At 51.8% G+C, this 18,950-nt stretch overlaps 2 protein-coding genes across 3 annotated transcripts in view; both read left to right on the plus strand.

Annotated features, from left to right (window-relative positions):
* The window catches only part of Sympk (symplekin scaffold protein), a 33,627-nt gene extending 31,975 nt beyond the window's left edge, over positions 1-1,652 (plus strand). The window contains exons 24-27 of one of the 2 annotated variants that reach the window (XM_005338240.4): positions 236-412; positions 573-668; positions 967-1,290; positions 1,427-1,652. In XM_005338240.4, coding sequence (XP_005338297.1) covers positions 236-412; positions 573-668; positions 967-1,290; positions 1,427-1,564 — 735 coding nt within the window. In that variant the 3' untranslated portion in view covers positions 1,565-1,652. The remainder of the gene's footprint in view (positions 1-235; positions 413-572; positions 669-966; positions 1,291-1,426) is intronic. The other variant, XM_078031836.1, reaches the window with a different exon arrangement.
* Positions 1,653-1,780: 128 nt separating this feature from the next.
* Rsph6a (radial spoke head 6 homolog A) lies at positions 1,781-18,929 on the plus strand. Its single transcript, XM_005338275.4, has 6 exons — positions 1,781-2,599; positions 5,369-5,618; positions 10,910-11,674; positions 14,214-14,358; positions 15,351-15,468; positions 18,552-18,929. Exons 1-6 carry the CDS (start codon positions 1,890-1,892, stop codon positions 18,787-18,789), a joined length of 2,226 nt encoding a protein of 741 aa, XP_005338332.1. The 5' UTR covers positions 1,781-1,889; the 3' UTR covers positions 18,790-18,929.
* The last annotated feature ends 21 nt before the right edge of the window (positions 18,930-18,950 follow it).

The raw sequence follows: 18,950 nt of genomic DNA on the forward strand, positions 1-18,950 counted from the left end.
AGCTGGCGGGAGGGGAGGACGGGTCTTAGTGTTTTCCTTTCCCAAGTTGTCTTCATGTTCCAGCTGCCTGGATTGGGAAGGCAGAGCCCCCCCAGTGGGAGGGCAGAGCTGTGTATAGCCCAGAAGAATCTCAGACAATGGGATTTGGGTTATGGTCTCAGCAAGGTCTTTGCCCAGTTTCCACTGGGTGGCTGCCTGCAGCTCCTCCCAACAGCTCCCTCCCTGCCTGGTCCAGGTGTGGAAGTATCCCAAAGTGTGGGAGGGCTTCATCAAGTGCTGCCAACGAACCAAGCCCCAGAGCTTCCAGGTCATCCTGCAGCTGCCACCCCAGCAGCTGGGAGCTGTCTTTGACAAGTGCCCTGAGCTCCGGGAGCCCCTGCTGGCCCACGTGCGCTCCTTCACCCCCCACCAGGTACCCCAGGGTGTGGATGGGTAGCTCCCGGGGCGGTATGGTGGTGCAAAGGGATCCCTATTGTGCCACAGAAGATCAAGGACTCTAGAGGTTTTGGGGGTGCCTAAGAGGGCCTCCGAGCCAGAGTTCTCCACAGCGCCTCCTCCTGCTCTTCACCTAGCAAGCACACATCCCCAACTCGATCATGACCATCTTGGAGGCCAGTGGCAAGCAAGAGCCAGAGGCCAAGGAGGCACCTGCAGGGTCCCTGGAAGAGGTGAGGGTCCTGCAGCCCACCAGTCTAGATTCCCCAACCCTGTCAATCCAAGCCGGCAAGAGCCTCCCACCTCCTCCCACCCTGAGAGGTGCCAGCTGCCTAGACTACCTGTGTCAGCATACCCTCCTACTGAAAGAGGGCGGCCCTTTTAATTGCCCCCGTCCTCCCTGCGCTCACGATAAGACGCTCCTGACCTAGCACCCTCCTTGCTCTCCGCAGCAGGGTGGTCTCTGACTCCTTTACCCCATCCTCTGCGAGCACTCTCCCTGAGCTTCTGTGTGCCCCTCCCCATCCCCAGGACGACCTGGAACCCCTGGCTCTGGCCCCTGCTCCGGCCCCTCGGCCCCCTCAGGACCTCATCGGCCTGCGGCTGGCCCAGGAAAAGGCCTTAAAGCGGCAGCTAGAGGAGGAACAAAAGCTGAAGCCTGGAGGCTCGGGAGTCCCTGTGGCGTCTTCCTCGTCCTCAGCCCGACAGGGTCCTGCCCCCACGGAGGAAACCATGGATTTTCGGGAGGAGGGGCCTGAGTGCGAGACCCCGGCCATCTTCATCAGCATGGATGACGACTCTGGGCTGACCGAGGCCGCACTCCTGGACTCTAGTCTTGAGGGGCCCTTGCCTAAGGTAGGGGTGACGATCAGAGATGCAGTGGAAGACTCAAAGCTCGGTGAAGTGTATGCCAGGCCGGGGGAGTGGGGCGATGAGGGTTTGGAGGTGCGACCACACTCTTGATGTACTGCCCCTTGCTTTCTGCCACCAGGAAGCAACAGCCGGCGGGCTGACCTCAAAGGAAGAGCGGAGCCCCCAGACCCTCGCCCCTGCGGGGGAAGACGCTGTGAAGACCCCTAGCCCCACCACGGAGGAAGCGGGGGAGCCGGAGACCAAGGGGAACAGCTGACGGGGACGTGGGGGGCGGGGCGGGCCGGGCGGTGGGTGTTTTGCCTTAAAAACAATAAAGGAAACCGTCTGGGCACAGGTGCCCTCTGCTCTCTGCCGCCCTGTGGGTGCCCTGTGGCCCTCGATGCTGGAAGCCCCTGGTTGCGCCTGCGCACACGCTGCTCACGCGCGCGGGCGTCCCGCGCCCTTTAGTAACGGCCGCCCCTCCAGACCTTAAAGGCCGGCGACCCTGGCTCTGCGGCAGCCGGGTGTGAACCCGCGGGTGACTGGTCTGGCCTTCCTGTTCTTAAGCCTTCCTTCTAGTCGTCTGCGCCCCCTTTCAAGCCATGGGGGACCCGCCGCCGCCCAACCCTGAGGCCCCTTCCCAGCAGTCCTCGAGCCGGAGGGGCTCCCAGGCCCAGGCGCAGCGGCGCAGCTGGGACCCCTCACAGGCCCAGGCGTTCCCCGAGGAGGTGCAGCAGGCCCTGCTGAACCAGCAAAGGGGCAGTCGGGGCAGCCGGCCCAGTCAGGAGTTGCGGGCGAGCCAGACCAACCTCCGCTGGTCACAGGGGGGCAACTTGCCCGAAGATGAGAACTTGCCGCTGTACCAAGCGGAGGAAGGCATAATGGGCGGCGTGGAGTACCAGCCCTCGAGCGCAGGCTTTCCCTTGCAGTTCCAGACCCGGACTTACCTGGATGAAAGCGGAATCCCAGTGGAGGAACAAACCACCGACCTAATGCAGCAGTTGCAGCACCTGCAGCAGCTGCAGCAGAGCCAAGGCGGCTTCTTCCAACAACTGGAATCCCCTGTCTACCAGGACCCTGGGGCCAATGTCTTGGGCCAGTACAGCATGTACCAGACAGATGACCCGCAGTTCATGCAAAACACAGAACATGGGCCCTACCTAAGGGATGACCCTGCCCTGCGTTTCTCACCCTCGGAGATGGGCTTCATGAATTTCGGTATGGAGATGCCTGAGCCGCAGCCTCGGGAGCTGGCTGTGCAGAATGCCAAGGCCTACTTGCTGCAGACCAGCATCAGTTGCGACCTCAGCCTGTGAGAGGCGGCCAGGAGCCAGGGGTGGGGGACCCACACAGGGAGGGGCCTGCCTTGGCTGTGGGGTCTAAAGAGTCAAGCAGGGTTGTCCTCACAGGAAACCACTGACCCCTCCACGCATTAACAACTAGGAACTGAGGCAGATGGTAACTAGCGCATTTACCCCACACTCACCAGCACTCTTACATTAGAATCTAGTTCTCACAGCTGACCTTAGTGCATATCTGTCCCTGTTCCACAGAGGAGACTGAACCAAAGAAGTTAGGTTGATTATCCAATATTACTCGGTTAGGATGCAGCAGAGCCAGGATTCCAGAAAAGGGATTTGGCTTCTGAGGCCCCTGTTCTTATTCATGCAATTTCCCTACCCAAGGAAGGTACTTGCCAGAGGCACTTAGCTGAAGTCTCAATACACCTCTCTGACTCCATTAGATACTCATGAAGTTCACTTCTAGCAAGATGAACAATAAACATTAAAAGATGGTAAAGTGATGGTAAAGGCTAAGGTGAGAAATAAGGCAAGGAATGGGGATGGGGTGTATGTTGACCAGGGGCCTGGAGGAGGGGAGGGCAGACACTCTAGATCACTAGAGGGAGGGTGGCCCATGAATAGGGCACAGCAAAGGCAAAGGCAAGGGGTGGAGGCCTGCTGTGTATGAGAAACACCTAAGAAGCTGTTTCTGGAACTAAGGAAAGGGAAGATTAGGAGGAAATGAGGCTGATGAAATAATGGGTCTTGCTGAAGCAAAGAGCTGTTCTACCCCTCCTGTGCTGAGAACCTGCAATGGTCCCTCATTGCCCTCAGGAGGTGTGGGCTCTCATTAGAGCCTTCAAGGTCCTCTAGTCACTACCCTCCTACCTCAGACCCTAGAATCCAGTCAAAATTAACTTCTTGGTGGTCCACCAACAAATCTCAACTCTTAGGAGCTTCAGGTTTCCTTCATGAAAAGCCCTGGCTGGTCTCACCTCTTCTTACCAACTTACTCAGCTTTAGTCAGGGCCCTTCATTCTCCACCACGCTCAAGGGTGCCAACAAATTGGTCACGGGGGGGCAACCTCAAAGGAGGCTGACCTCAGTTCACACACCAACAGCTTAAAATGACATGCTTTGAAATCAGACCAACCTACTTTCAGATGCTGACTATGCCACCGTTGGGTGACCTCCTAACCTTAACTTTCCTAAGCCTTGGTGCCTAGTCTGGAGTGTGGAGATCCACAGCTATTGTGCAGATTCAACATTTCTCTCAAGTGCCCATAGTGGTGCCTGGCTTTCAAGAATGGAAACCATTACAATAATATTATCACTCTGTATTCCTTGAATCCTGAATCCCACAATCCCTGCTCTCTATTCCAGCCACACAAAATCATCACTATGTTCTTCCAACAGGCAAATAACCCACATCTTAAGATCCTTGCACATTCCCAGTCATATCAGCAAACCATGACAGTTTTGCTACCCTTCCCAAACCTTTTTCTTTTTCATGCCTTATTGCATTGGCTATGACCTTATGAATGGTGTTACACAGAAATGGATAAAGTAAATGTTCTCATTCACAATCTCACAGGGGAAACTATAATTTTTCTCCATTATATTTGGTATGTGTTGTAGATCACTTGTACCCTAACATCATGAAAAAAAAAAAACTATTCTTGGAATGGGAATGTAGCTCAGTGATAGAGTGCTTGCCTGGGTGAGAATCTGAATTCCATCCCCAGCGCTGAAAAAGAAAAGAAAAGAAGACTTTCTATTCCTAATTTGTTATAGAAGATTTTTTTAATTATGAAGAATTTCTCTGTACCAGTTGAGGTGTTCTTATATATCCCCTTTCACATAACATCTTAAATCTGATGAATTAGATTATTTATTTAAATGTCACTCAAGCTTTGCAGTCTTATTAGCTCAATTTAATGGTGGCATGTCATCCTTTTTTAGGAATTGCTGGATGCTAACACAGTCACATGTTGCTTAATGGTATTGTCTGAGACTTGTGCGTTGGTTATTATTGTGCATGGAGTGTACTTGTACTAAGTGTACTAAGCTAAAACGTCACTAGGTGATATAATCTTAGGATACCATTGTTATATATAGATACCCATTGTTGATGGAAACATCTTTGGGCTCAACTGAACTTTGTTTAGGATTTCAGCAACTTTTCCTTTCCCCTTGTGTCATTGGGTCTTGGTATAAAGATTACATTAGACTCATAATGTGTCTTGGAGCCTGTCCACCTGCTATTCCCTCTGACCAACACTCTCCTTGCCACCCCCCAAAAAAATCATCATTTACCCCCTAACTTCCTTCAGATCTCAGCTTAAATGCCACCTGGTGAGGCCTTCCTTGGCCTCTCTATTTAAAATTGCAAACCATCTCCCATGCCTGGTAATCCCTACTTTATTTGTCTCAGTAGAAATTATTCCCCCATGCCAGCTGTGGTGGTGCACACCTGTGATCCTAGCACCTCAGGAGGCTGAGGCAGGAAAATCACAAGTTCAAAGCCAGATCCTCAGCAACTTAGTGAGACCCTGTCTCAAAAGGGGGCGGGGGAGGGGGCTCGGGTGTAACTCAGTAGTAAAGTGCCCCTGGGTTCTAAAAACAACAAAGAAATTGCCACCCCCTGGCTGGCACGATATACATTCTGCCTATGTGATCAATGGCGTCTCCGTCGTCAGAAGGTCGGTTCCACAAGGGCAGGGATCTTTTCTCTTCCCTACTGTGTCTCCAGTGAACTGACTAGACTCTGTCCTCCACTCCTCCCCACGGGGAGGTAGGTATGAACACCTGGTGAACCTGCTGACCAAGATCCTGAACCAGCGGCCCGAGGACCCCCTGTCGATCCTGGAGTCTCTGAACCGCACCACGCAGTGGGAGTGGTTCCACCCCAAGATGGACACGCTGCGGAATGACCCCGAGATGCAGCCCACCTACGAGATGGCAGAGAAGCAGAAGGCGCTGTTCAGTCGGGGCGGCGGTGGCGGCGGCGGCGGCGGCGAGGGCGAGCAGGAGATGGAGGAGGAGGTGGTGAGTGAGCCAGCGGGGAGAGGCGTAGGGGGGCGCCGTGGGGACCCGGGCTTAGGGTGCGGCCTGGGCTGAGACCTGGCTGAAGGACTTCATCTGGTGCGTGGGTGGGCGGGGCGCAGAGGGCCTTGAAGCTCCTCTGCCGCTCCCGGGGCGCGGTGCGAGCCTGGAAGCAGGGGAAAGGCCGGGCGGCTCCGCTGTTAGGTAGCTGACCCCCGGCTGTCACGTGGACACCGAGGCTGTCTCCCTACCACACCTTAGCCCCCACCTCCCTCTCCAGAAAATAACTGCGCCCTGGGACGTCTTCCAGAAACCCAGGGCCCCTGACTCTGAATCCATGGCTCCCCTTCCCCCAGCCTTAGTTCCCCGTGTGTCAACTAAGTCCTGCCGGGGACTCTTCCACCCGCGACTCGGTAACCTGCTGCCATCCACAGGTTTCCAGAATTAGATGATGCTTAAAATGTAGGTGAAATGTTCTTTCAGTTCAACAAACTTTTGTTTAGGATCTAATAATCCTGACATCTTTAGTCGCTTGCTAAGGGATCCAGGAGTGTTGTCTTATTTTGAAACAACCCCGCCAGGCAGATGTTATTTATGATTCTCATTTTATGGAGTTAGAAACTGAGGTTCAGAGGGCACTCAACTAGAAAGTGCCCAAGAAAGGGAAAGGAAGGCAGGACCACGACCTCTAAAGCCCAGGCTGCAGCCTCTACTACACATGTAGATAAGGCTTGTTGCTCGGCCGTTTCTGATTCTAGGACTCTGCACACAGTGGGGTGGGAAGACTCAGGAACTGCACTGTGACAAATGAATGAACCCATGGGTGAGCCGAGCGCACCGGAGAATCCAAGCGCTACGCCGGAAGGGCAGCTTTTAACTGCCCTGAGAATACGGGTTCAAACTTCAGACCACCACTTCACCCCCTAGAACTACACCCGCATCTAACCCACGTCCTTGGTGGCCCCACCTCCTAGAACGCTGTGCCTCAGAGGCCCGCCCCCTTAGAACGCCACAGAAAGGGAGGCTTCACCCCTCAGGCCGCCTTTCCCTGAAGACCCGCCCCCGTAGATGGGTAAACCGAGTGATGCTCCGCCCTTTTAGGATGCCTTGTTCTGGGATACCCACCCCCTTGGAACTGCAGAGCTGGCGCCGGCGGATGGCGCATGCCTGTTATCCCAGACACTCTGCATCGCAAATTCACACCAGTTTTAGCAATTTACCAAAATCCTTTCTCAAAACAAGAAGGGAGCCCGACGCAGTGGGGGACGCCTGTAATCCCAACGCCTAGGCAGGCTGAGACAGGAGGATCGCGAGTTCAAAGCCAGCCTCGGCAATTTAGCGAGGCCCTTAGCAACTCTGTGAGACCTTGTCTCTAAGTAAAACACAAAATTGGGCTGGGGATGTGCTCAGTGGTTAAATGCCCCTGAGTTCAATACCTGGTACCAACCAAAAAAAAAAAAAAAAACAGTAAGCTGGGAATATAGCTCCATTGGAAGAGTGCTTGTCACTAGCCTTGCATGCACAAGGCCCTGGGTTCAATCCTCAGCACCACCACCAAAAAAAAAGAAAGAAAGAAGAAGAAGCCTGAGCATATATGGCTCAGTGGTAAAGCACACCTGGGTGCAATCTCAAGTACCAAAAAAGAGAAAAACAAGAATTCTCAATTTGGGTCAGTATATGGCAAAACTGTGGGTGCTGTTTCCCTAAAGAAATCAATGACTAAGCGTTTTGTTTTTCTGTCTTGTCTGAGCAAATCTCTTAAATTCTCGAATTTTCTATTTCTTCCAAATGGCTAGGTACACACAATCCCTAGAAGTATTTATAGAATAATTCATTCTTTTTCTCAAGTTTCTTGAAGTGCCACCCCTGACTGTCTCCACCTCGGGAGCTGGCGCGCACTCTCCCTTGGGTGTTCCTTGCTTTACCTCAAAAGCTTCTTACTCTCAAGATGGCGGTATTCTTCCTGGAATTGTATTTCTTACCTTTTCTTTTATTTCTTTTTTACCCTTAAAGACATCTCTCCCTTGTGATAGCCCACATTCTCCCTTGAATCTGTATCTGCTTTTCCTAAATAAATCTGGGGGGGGGAGTGAAGAAAGAAAAAGAAAGGCTATCTGTAGCACTGTTTTCTCTGGGATGGACTCAGGTTTCCGCGTCGCTGCACTGTGCACACCTTGTGCCCTGGGAGGGCTCCTCCTGTGTGCGGTGTGCATCCGTCTGGCAGCAGGGCTTGCTATTTTGGTAGCACACTTCCCATCCTGTACCTCTGTTTTGAAAAGTGTCTGACTCGTCTCATTTATAATTTTAGACTATAGTTATTTTTTAAACCACATTCCAAAAACTAACACCTTACTGTACTTGTTTGACAAGGAAGATCATTTTAAGTTAAGAAACATATGATTCTGGAGAAATAGACACAAGTGGCTTGGACAAGATCCACCGTTGCCTCACATATCATAGCCAGGTGCTGACTGTCTAGGACTGGCAAAGTGGCTCCCCCGTGGAGGGGCACCGAGCACTGCCCTCCCCGGGCACTCAACCTCCCTCCCTGTTCTTAAACCAAGAGAGCAGTTCCTAGCATCAGAGCAGCCTGACCTGAACTCGGTTCTGTCCACTGCAGTCAGTCAGGCTTATTTTTGGTGCAAGTGTTTGATTAAAGCAGTCCAAGCAGTTCAGCAAGACACCGTGGCTTGAATGTGTCTCTGCTTTCCTAAATACATCTTTGACTGCATCTCTGAAAACAAGAAGATTAAACAACAACAACACCTGGAAGTGGGCAGAGCTGGTGCAGAAGCCCTGCAAGGCCAGGAGGAACTTAGCTCTTTCCCACACCTGTGCCACCTTCTTCATCAGGTCCACCTTTCATTCCTGAGCCAGTCACTTTTTGTTTGCAAAGTGGCTACCACTGCCCCAGACATCCACACCAGCTTCCAGAAAAGGAGGGATATTTTGCTTGTTTGTATGTCTCCCTCCTTTTTTAAAAATCAGAGGTACAAAAGTTTCCCAGAAGTGCCTCAGAAAGCTTCCACTGGCATCTCTTTGGCAGACAAGGTGGGTGGTGGAGGTGGAGAAGGGGTTGGGGACTGTTCTGGGTTGAGCAGGAATTCAAGGGTAGGGACAGGGCTGGATCTCAGGCACAACTTGGAATCAGGGATCCCAATGGGTCACATCACCTCTAGGCTTCTCTTCCCATCTCCGCTACTTTTTCTTTGGGCCAACTTGTCCTTCCACGTGGTGGCATGGAGCCCCCAAACCCCCCAGTTGCACATTAACTTGTTAAAAATTCCACCCAGGGCTGGGGACGTGGCTCAGTGGTAGAACCCTTGCCTAGCACATGTGAGGCCCTGGGTTTAATCCTCAACACCACGTAAAAATAAATAAATAAACAAACCTATTATTATTATTATTATTAATGCACCCAATTGCCACTAGGAATTCTTTTCTCCCAGATCCCAGGTGGTATTTTCCTGTGTATGGTAACTGGGAGAGAGAAAAAGGAACAAAGTCCGGGCCACAGAGTTTGGTAGGTTTGCGCACTCCTGTAATACCAGTGACTGGGAAGCTGAGGCAGGAGGATCACAAGTTCAAAGCCAGCCTCAGCAAAAAAGTGAAGTGCTAAGCAACTCAGTGAGACCCTGTCTCTAAATAAATACAAAATATGTCTGGAGATGTGGCTCAGTGATCCTGAGTTCAATCCCCAGTACCAAACAAACAACAACAACAAAAGTCCAGGCCAGGAAGCTGGGGAGGGGGAGGTGGATGTAGAATAAGAGCTACAAACATGGCCTCTGGGGTCCGAACAGCTAAGTTCAAACCCAGTTGTCCCAGAAAATGATTTCCGGGCAATGGGTGCCATTCATGCCATCTCTGCATCCAGCCACAGAGCAGGGTCTGATCTGCCATTTGGGGAAACCTGTGCGTGGTGGGTTCCAGAAAAGGGATGGTGGTGGGTTCATGGGCCCGCCAAGCACATACCCCGAATAGTTGCCCACACCTAACCCTTCAACTTCCCTCCCTGCTGCAAGATGGCAAGTCATGGGGTTGGGTGTTGACTCTGCCTCCTGAGTTGCTGACAGGCAACATGGGCTAGAGATTGAACTTTTGCATCATTTCAGATTGAGGGAAAATGCCAGAATCACTTTAAAAAGAATCATCCTCCCAGAGTGTGAGTCAGGGAGTGGTCTCTCTAGCCTAGGACCACACAAGCCACCAGCAGCTGAGAGCCACATGTCGCAGTTCTTGCTGGTGCAGCTGTCCCCCCAGGCTGGCCGAAGGGCTGAGCCACTGGGTCCCTTGGGAGCCTGGTGAAGGAGGGTGTACTGAGGCACAGCTTGCAGACTGCACATGGGCTCTTACATTTCTGCCCTGAGCAAGACACACATCCCTCCTGCTGTTATTTCCACGGGTCAAAGGAAGTGGCAAGGCGGGGGGATGGGGAGGGAGAGACTTCAAACATCTGTGAACAGTAGTGTCACCCAGCAGACCTGGGAGGAAGATGGAGTCCATTGTCCATTTCAACACTGTGCTCCAAATTGAGTTTTTTGTTCTGTTTTGCTTTGTTTTTGTTTTTGCTTTGTGGTGCTGGGGATGAACCCAGGGCTCCCCCAGATGAAGCTCCCCCCACTGAGCCTCACCTGGGCCCTCAAAATTGAACTTTTAAAAAAGTTTGGAGGCCAGGTGTAGTGGTGGCACATGCCTGTAATCACTGCTTCTTGGGAGGCTGAGGCAGGAGGGCCGTGAGTTCAAATCCAGCCTCAGCAAAAGCAAGGGGCTAAGCAACTCAGTGACACCCTATCTCTAAATAAAATACAAAAAATAGGACTGAGGATGTGGCTCAGTGGTCGAGTGCCCCTGAGTGCAATTCCCGATAGCCCCTCCCAAAAAAAGTTTGTATCCTCTGCATCAAATGGGATTATCAGTATTCAGCGCCTCACATATTCAAATGTGGGTAGTCCCCCAAATCTCACTGGATTCTGCTGGATTCCATTCTCAGCTCTCAAGTTGTTCTCACCCTTTCTGAGCCCCCTTCCCCAGGGCCCCTGGCCCCCATCCAAGAAGATGGTGGAGCAGGAGGCAGTGAGGGCAGGTCTTCCCGCTCCATCCTCTGACCTCGCTGATTCCTCAGTGTGGTTTTCTTTTCCACCAAGGGACATTCTCCCCAGGGACATCCCCTGAACTCACTGGCCAAAACTGCTATCATGAGCCCTTCAGCTACATAGTGTTTTCGGTTGCTTGACTCCAGAGTCAGACGAGGGCGCAGGGAGCTTCAGCCTTCTTCCCTCCCGCCTCCCCAGGTCGAGACCGCGGTGCCCAACATCATGGAGGCCGCCTTCTACTTCGAACAGGCCGGGGTGGGCCTGAGCTCGGTGGAGAGTTTCCGCATTTTCCTGGCCCTGAAGCAGCTGGTGGAGCAGCAGCCCATTCACACGTGCCGCTTCTGGGGCAAGATCCTGGGGCTCCAGCGCAGCTACCTGGTGGCCGAGGTGGAGTTCCGGGAGGGCGAGGAGGAGGCCGAGGAGGAGGAGGTGGAGGAGCTGATGGAGGGCGGCGAGGTCGTGGAGGCGCACGGCGAGGAGGAGGGAGAGGAGGACGAGGAGAAGGCGGTGGACGTTATCCCCAAGCCCACGTGGAAGCCGCCGCCGGCCATCCCCAAGGAGGACAGCCGCACCGGCGCCAACAAGTACCTGTATTTCGTGTGCAACGAGCCGGGCCGGCCTTGGACGCGGCTGCCGCACGTCACGCCCGCGCAGATCGTGCACGCCCGCAAGATCAAGAAGTTCTTCACCGGCCACCTGGACGCGCCGGTCATCAGCTACCCGCCCTTCCCCGGCAACGAGGCCAATTACCTGCGCGCCCAGATCGCGCGCATCTCGGCCGCCACGCACATCAGCCCGCTAGGCTTCTACCAGTTTGGCGAGGAGGAGGGCGACGAGGAGGAGGAGGGCGGCGCGGGCCGAGACTCCTTTGAGGAGAACCCCGACTTTGAGGGCATCCCAGTGCTCGAGATGGTCGACTCCTTGGCCAACTGGGTGCACCACATGCAGCACATCCTGCCGCAGGTGAGGACCTGGGGCCCCACCCTCCACGCCCAGCGCAGAGCAGGGTAACTCGGGTATAATCCGCATAGGATCAAGGCCTTGTGTTCAATAATACTCACCCACCCACCCATCCATCCATCATCCATCCCCCATCCATCCATCCCTCCCTCATCCCCTTTACTCCCATCTATCCAGTCACCACTCATCCATCTCCCCACCCATCCGTCCATCCATCCCCCACCCCCTACCCCCATCCATCTCCCCACCCACCCATCCATCCATCCATCCCCTATTCTGCTACCCCATCCACCCATCCATCCACCCACCCATCCATCCATCCATCTTCCCATCCCTCCTTCCTTTATTCAACAGGCATTGGTTGATAATGCCCATTGGGAGTCCTTGGCACCAGCAACATTTTGAAGATCAGAATTTTTTCAGATTTTAAAAGGATGGTTCACTGCATGCACCATACATTGTGAACACGTCAGGCAATGGGCAGGGGGACTCCAGCCCATAGGTGAATGCATCAATATTTCTGTAGCAAATTGGAGTAAACCTCTCATCAGCTCAGGTTGCTGCCAAAACACACACACACACACACACACACACACACACACACACAGAGTTAAACACTTTTTTTTTTGTACTAGGAATTGAACTCAAGCTCCCTCTACCCCTGAGCTACATCCCCAGCCCTTTTTCTTTTTTCTTATTTTTTTTTCTTTTTGGATTGTTGATGGACAAAATACCTTTATTTTACTTATTTATTTTTTATGTGGTGTTGAGAATTGAACCCAGTGCCTCGCACATGCTAGGCAAGTGCTCTACCAACTGAGCCACAAACACAGCCCCCTTTTTGTTTGTTAATTGAGACAGGGATTCCTGAATTTTCTGAGGCTGGCCTTGAACTTGCAATCCTTCTGCCTCATCCTCCCCAGTAGCTGGGATTATAGGCGAGTACCCTGCTCCTGGCCTGCCAAATGACTGATGAAAAAAATTTTTTCTTCTTTGTGGTGCTTGGAATCAAACCCAGGGTCTTGGGCTGCTAGGAAGTGCTCTTCTATGGAGCCACATCCCCAGTCTCCAAACATTTGTGGCATTCTGAGCTTTTCAGATTTTAAATTGTGAGCCAAGGGTCATGGGTCTGCATTTATTGCATGCCTGGTACGTCCCAACTGTACATCATACATTTATTCATTCAAGGAAGCACTTGCTGCATGTGGGAGGAACTTTTAATTAATTAAACTGTTATTGACTTTATGGGGTTTTAATTTTTTAATTGTAGACTTTATGTTTTATTGAATCTAAATAATTCCCTTTTTTGAATCCAAATAACCCTGTACTGGGTCAAATGACTCCTTTCCAGATCAGTACAACTGACCATTCCTATTCCATAGTGATGAGATAGGGATCTCTCTATGCTGTGCACTTGAGTTCATTCCTTCAAGAAGCATTCAGCTCTGGGCAGCTTAGTAGTGCACGCCTATAATCCCAGTGGCTCAGGAGGCTGAGGCAGGAGAATCATGAGTTAATTCACAGCCAGCCTCAGCAAAAGCAAGGCGCTAAGCAACTCAGTGAGACTCTGACTCTAAATAAAATATAAAACAGGGCTGGGGATGTGACTCAGTAGTCAAGTGCCCCTGAGTTCAATCCCCCACCCCCTGCCAAAAAAGAAGCATTCAGCAAGTTAGGTGAGAGGCTCACACCTGCCATCCCAGGAACTTGGGAGGTTGAGGCAGGAGGATTGAATGTTGGAGGCCAGCCTTAGCAACTTAATGAGACCCTATCACAAAATTTTAAAAAGGGCTGGGGATGGAACTTAGTGGTAGAACAGCATGGGTTCCAATTCCAGCCTCCCACACACACAAAGAAGAAGAAGAAGGAGAAGAGGAGGAAGCGGAAGTGTAAGTAGCAGCATTCTTTGGCTCTTGAGTGTCTGTGGAATCCAACAACAATCCAGTGAAAGGCACACCTCCATTCCACAGACAAGCAGAGAGAGGACATGGGCTGCCAAGTGTCAGCCATTTGAGGGCAGAAATTTTAAGGTCTCTTTGCTCAAGGATGTGTCCCCAGCACCCAGAGCAGGGCCTGCATCTAGCAGTTGCTCATTAAATATATGATCAATATTTTTACAAGTCCTGTAATCCCAGAGACTAGGGAGGCTGAGGCAGGAGGATCATAAGCCCAAGGCCAGCCTCAGCAGTTTAGCAAGGCCCTAAGCAACTTAATGACACCCTGTCTCAAAATAAAAAATAAAAAGGGCTGGGGATGTGTTCAGTGGTTAATTGCCCCTGGATTCAATCCCTGGTACAAAAAAAGAACTATCAATAAGTGAATATGGGGATCATAGTCAATGGTAGGTAGGAGGCTCCACCTCACTAGGATCATCTCTCCACCCTTTCTCCCCAGGCCCCTGGCCTGGGTAACTAATCCTGTCTTCCTGCCTATACCTGGGTCCCTAAGGACAGGGCCAGTGTTCCAGTGTCCTGCCTGGCCCTCACCTCCAACCCTGGCTTCTGACACTGGGGATGTCACCTGACTTTTCCTCCACCCCCAGGGTCGCTGCACTTGGGTGAACCCTTTGCAGAAGACAGAGGAGGAGGAAGAGCTGGGTGAGGAGGAAGAGAAGGCGGATGAGGGAATAGAGGAGGTGGAGCAGGAGGTCGGGCCCCCACTGTTGACGCCGCTCTCCGAGGATGCAGGTAGGGTTTATAGGGAGCCTTGAGGAGGGCTGGGTAGGCAGACTGCCCAGGGCCATCCATCAGTGAGGCCATCTCTTCAGGTCTCAGTTGCTCTCATCTGTAAAATGGGCATCATGAACTGCCTCCCCATGGGTTATGGTAATGCAACCATATTTGGAATCACACCTGGCACCTGGCAATGGCCCTGATCTGAAGACAGGACTCCTTTGAGTCCCATGTGGACTTGGGGGAGGGATATATGCTTAGGGAGGCCCCTGCAGAGGAGGCAAGACTTGGGCTGGACTTTGTATGAGTGGACAGGGATTTCTCTTCCTTCCTTTGTTCCTTCCTTCCTTCCTTCCTTCCTTCCTTCCTTCCTTCCTTCCTTCCTTTCTTTCTGATTGAACCCAGGGGTGCTTAGCCACTGAGCCCCATCCCCAGCTCCTTTTATTTTTTAATTTTAAGACAGGGTCTCACTGAATTGCTTAAGGCCTTGCTAAGTTGCTGATGCTGGCCTTGAACTCGTGATCCTCCTGCCCCAGCCTCCTGAGCCTCTGGTTATGCAGGAGTGCCACTGTGCCCAGTGACAGGGATTTCTTGAGGTTGAGGTACCTGAAGGAAAGAGGAAGGAGAGGCTCAGAGAGGGTAGGAGAGGGTGAGGGGACAGAGCCCGGATGTGAACCCAGATTCCGTGAGTCTGCAGCCTGCGCCCTGCCCTCAGCAGCTGGATCCGCACTGATGACAGACCTAGGAGGGCTGGCTGGTGCCCGACACTGCAGCAGGTACACTGCAGACATTGTCACCAGGCCTCCTGGTCACCCTGCAAGATGAGTATCCCCATGTCCCTGAGGCCTAGGCAGAAGCCGAAGACTGTGCACTGGTTTGTGGCAGTTCCCCTGGGCCTTCCAGTCCTCCAGATTTGTTCCCTTCCTGTCCCCCACCTCCTCTGGAGGAGGCCATGCTGGACACAGGGACCCCTGATCTCCCTATCACTCTCCGCTTCTTCACTGCAGAAATCATGCACCTGTCACCCTGGACCACCCGCCTGTCCTGCACCCTCTGTCCGCAGTACTCGGTGGCCGTGGTGCGCTCCAACCTCTGGCCAGGGGCCTACACCTACGCGAGTGGCAAGTAGGTCTTGTCCCTGTCCCTTCCAGCAGGAGACCCCCTAGGTCTTCTTCAGGACCGGGGTCGACAGGGAAGCTCCCTAGGGTGGGAGAGCCTGGGAGAACCCCTCAGGAGCCGCCAGGACTGACCTTCCCAGCTCACAGGGCTTCCCCTGGGGCTAGGATGAGATGTCCCGTGCTGGGCCAGTGCATGAGCCCACGTCCCCAGCTACTCCAGAGGCTGAGGCAGGAGGATATTGAGCCCAAGAGTTCGAGGCCAGCCTAGGCAACAGAGACTCCACTCCAAACAAAAAAATGCCAGATGAAAGTGTGAACCCCTTGGAGGAAAGAATGGAGGATCAGAGAGGGGAAGAGACTGGCCCAGGGCCACACTTGTGGGATTTAAACCTGGATCTCTGACAGGGAGTCTCATCTCTGGGGGACCCGACTCCTCTCCTGGGTCCCCTGGATCTTCCAGTTAAGGGTCTTCTCTCTCTAGTGCAGAAATCTTTCCCACCAGGATCCTGCTTCAGTTGCTGTCAAACGATGGGCAAACTGAAGTCACCCCTGTCTCCTCCCATCCTGGCTCCGCACTCCCCTCAAGTTCCTCGGGGTGCTACCAGCCCTGACCACCAGAGGGCAGGATGATTTTCATAGATTTCCTTTTTCCCTATAAATGTGAACCTGGGCTGCAACCCCATGTTGTCACGGTGGGATTTCATGTAACTTGATACTTTAACCACATCCTTTTCTCTCCCTCCCTCTCTCTCTCTGTACTAGAGATTGAACCTAGGAGCAATTTACCACTGGGCTACATCCCCAGCCCTTTTAATTTTTACTTTTGGGACAGGGTCTTGCCAAGTTGCTTAGGGCCTTGCTCAGTTGCTGAGGCTGGCCTCCAACTTGCCATCCTCCTGCCTTAGTCCCTGGAGTCGCTGGGATCTGAGGCTCGCATCACTGCGCCCAGCTCTTAACCACATTCTTGGCTATTTTTTTCTTCTCCAGAAGCTTGGAAGAGGCACATTTGCTTTTGCCAAAAGGCTTCTTCTGATCACACCCTAATTTACCTACAGCCCTCTGAGAGCCAAAGTTCCAGAGTCTGAGCTCCACTTGCTCATCCATCCTCCTCCCCATCCAACCACCAATTCACCCACCCTCCCATTCAGCCGCCCAGTCTCCATCCATTATCCATCCACTTTTTTTTTTTTCCTTCATAAAGACTTAAGCCAGTCTGGTGAGATGTGCTGTCATTCCAGTGACTCAGGTAGTTGAGGCAGGAGGATCACAAGTTAGAGGCCAGCTTCAGCAACTTAGCAAGACCCTGTCTCAAATTTAAAATAAAATAATAAAGAAAGAGCTAGAGATGTAGCTATGTCTTAAAGTGCATGGGTTCAATCCACTACCAAAAAGAAGAAAACCTTGAAGTAAACTATTTGCCAGCTATGTGCCGGACCCCAGGCCCCAGAGCAGATGGAGGGAGCACAGGCATTACTTGTACAACACTCCTTCCACCCCTCCCACCAAATACTCTGTGACAAAGTCTTGTAAGTGCCACCAGGAGAGTGCAGGGCCCACTGACAGTACCACACTGCCATTTTTCCTAGGGCATCAGGGGATCAGGGAAGGAAAAACACCCTTTAATCTGAATTCTGCAGGAAAAGAAAGAGGTGTCAGGGAGAGGCAGGCAAAAGGAGCCTCCGATCCCCAGCGTCCTGTTCTGTGGGTGGCAGACTCAGCCAGGATCTAGCTAAGATGCAAATTCTGGTTCTATGTGTCTGGGATGGAGTCTGAGATTCCCCATTTCTGTCAAGCTCCCTGGTGAGGCCAAACCTTCAAAGCTACTGGAGCCAGGACAGGCGGGGATTGGGGGGCTTCCAAGGAAGCCATGTGTTGGAAGGCTCCCAGAGAGCCCTGGAGAGTTGTCAAGAATGCTCTTGAGAATTGCAAAGCCATGAAAATAAGGTCAAAATAAAACTGCTCCTCCAGGGCCAGAGCCCTGTGTCTCTGTGTCTTTCTCTCTTGCTCCCTCTAGTTCTCTCTGCCCGGCTCCCTGTCTGTCTCTCCCTGTCCCTTAGTCCCCTCCTCTTGTTCTGCTCCTCTTTCCTTCTCTGGACAGGTAGAATTGGTAGAATGAGGATTAAGGATCCCTTCTTGCTTATTCAGCCTCTCACCAGAACACTGACAGCAGGGCCACTTTGTCTCATTTATTTACTGCTGTGTCCCCAACACCTGGACCATTTTATTTAAGTTCGACATAAATAACATGAACCACATGTGTAAATAAAAATTTCCTAGTAAAATAATCAGACAAAATGAATGTTAGTAACATATTTATCCTGAATATCTAAGATGTTATAATTACTTGGTGATATCAATCATGAAATAATCATTAATGAGCTACTTTTCATTCTTGTTTCACACTAAGTCTTCAGAGTCTGTATACGCAGCATGTCTCAATCTGGATGCTAAATTTTCATCAGAAAGACTTCACAACATTTACAGTTAAAAGAGGAAGTCCTTGTTCCCAAGTTGCTCCAGGCCTACTAAGAAGTTTTCCATTAATGGAACTGAGTATCAGTTTTATTATTTAAATTGAAATTCACTAAAATTAAATAAAATCCACTTCAACCAACGACAGCAGAATCCCTTCGTCTTAGGCCTATCCACAAAACATGCTCTGGGACAGATCTTGCACTGAGTCGTAAAACAAATCTCATTTGATAGAAAAGGATTGAAATCATATAAAATATGTTCCCTGACCACCACAGAATGAAATTAGAAATCAGTAATAGAAGGAAACAGGAGAAATTCACAAATGTTTGACAAAAAAAAAAAAAATACAAGTCTAAATCACAAATGAGTCAGAGAGGAAATCACAAAGCAACTTAAGAAATCAAATAAAATTTAAAATTCAGTTCTCCATTCCCAGTCGCCACTTTTGAAGCGCTCTATAGCCACAGGCGCTGGGTCTGTGCAGAACAGGTGCTCAGGGAATAGCTGCGAGAAACCCTGGTGGGCGCGTTTCACCTGTCCCCTAGTGACTTTGCAATCAGTGATGCCTATGCTTGCTCTCATCCTTAAGTTTCCTGATATCTCGCTGCTCTTTAGGAAGTTTGAGAACCTCTACATTGGCTGGGGCCACAAGTACAGCCCCGACAACTTCAACCCGGCCCTGCCAGCCCCCATTCAGCAGGAGTACCCCAGCGGCCCAGAGATCACCGAGATGAACGACCCCACGGTGGAGGAGGAGCAGGCCCTCAAGGCTGCCCAGGAGCAGGCCCTGGCGGCCGCAGAGGAGGAGGAGGAAGATGAGGAGGAGGACGAGGATGAGGACCTGGAAGACTGAGTCTCTTTCCCCAAGCAGGTAGACAGCAGCTTTCCCTTATGTATAGTTAGTTTTGAGCTGTGTTCTCACTACTGATTTGCTTCCCGCCCCTGGAGGGCAGAAAGGAAGCTTCTCAAAATAAACTGGGTCCCGCCCCCCCAGCAGGGCCAAGTCATTCATTC

This window comes from Ictidomys tridecemlineatus, chromosome 15, assembly GCF_052094955.1.
Source record: "Ictidomys tridecemlineatus isolate mIctTri1 chromosome 15, mIctTri1.hap1, whole genome shotgun sequence".
Lineage (NCBI taxonomy): Eukaryota > Metazoa > Chordata > Mammalia > Rodentia > Sciuridae > Ictidomys > Ictidomys tridecemlineatus.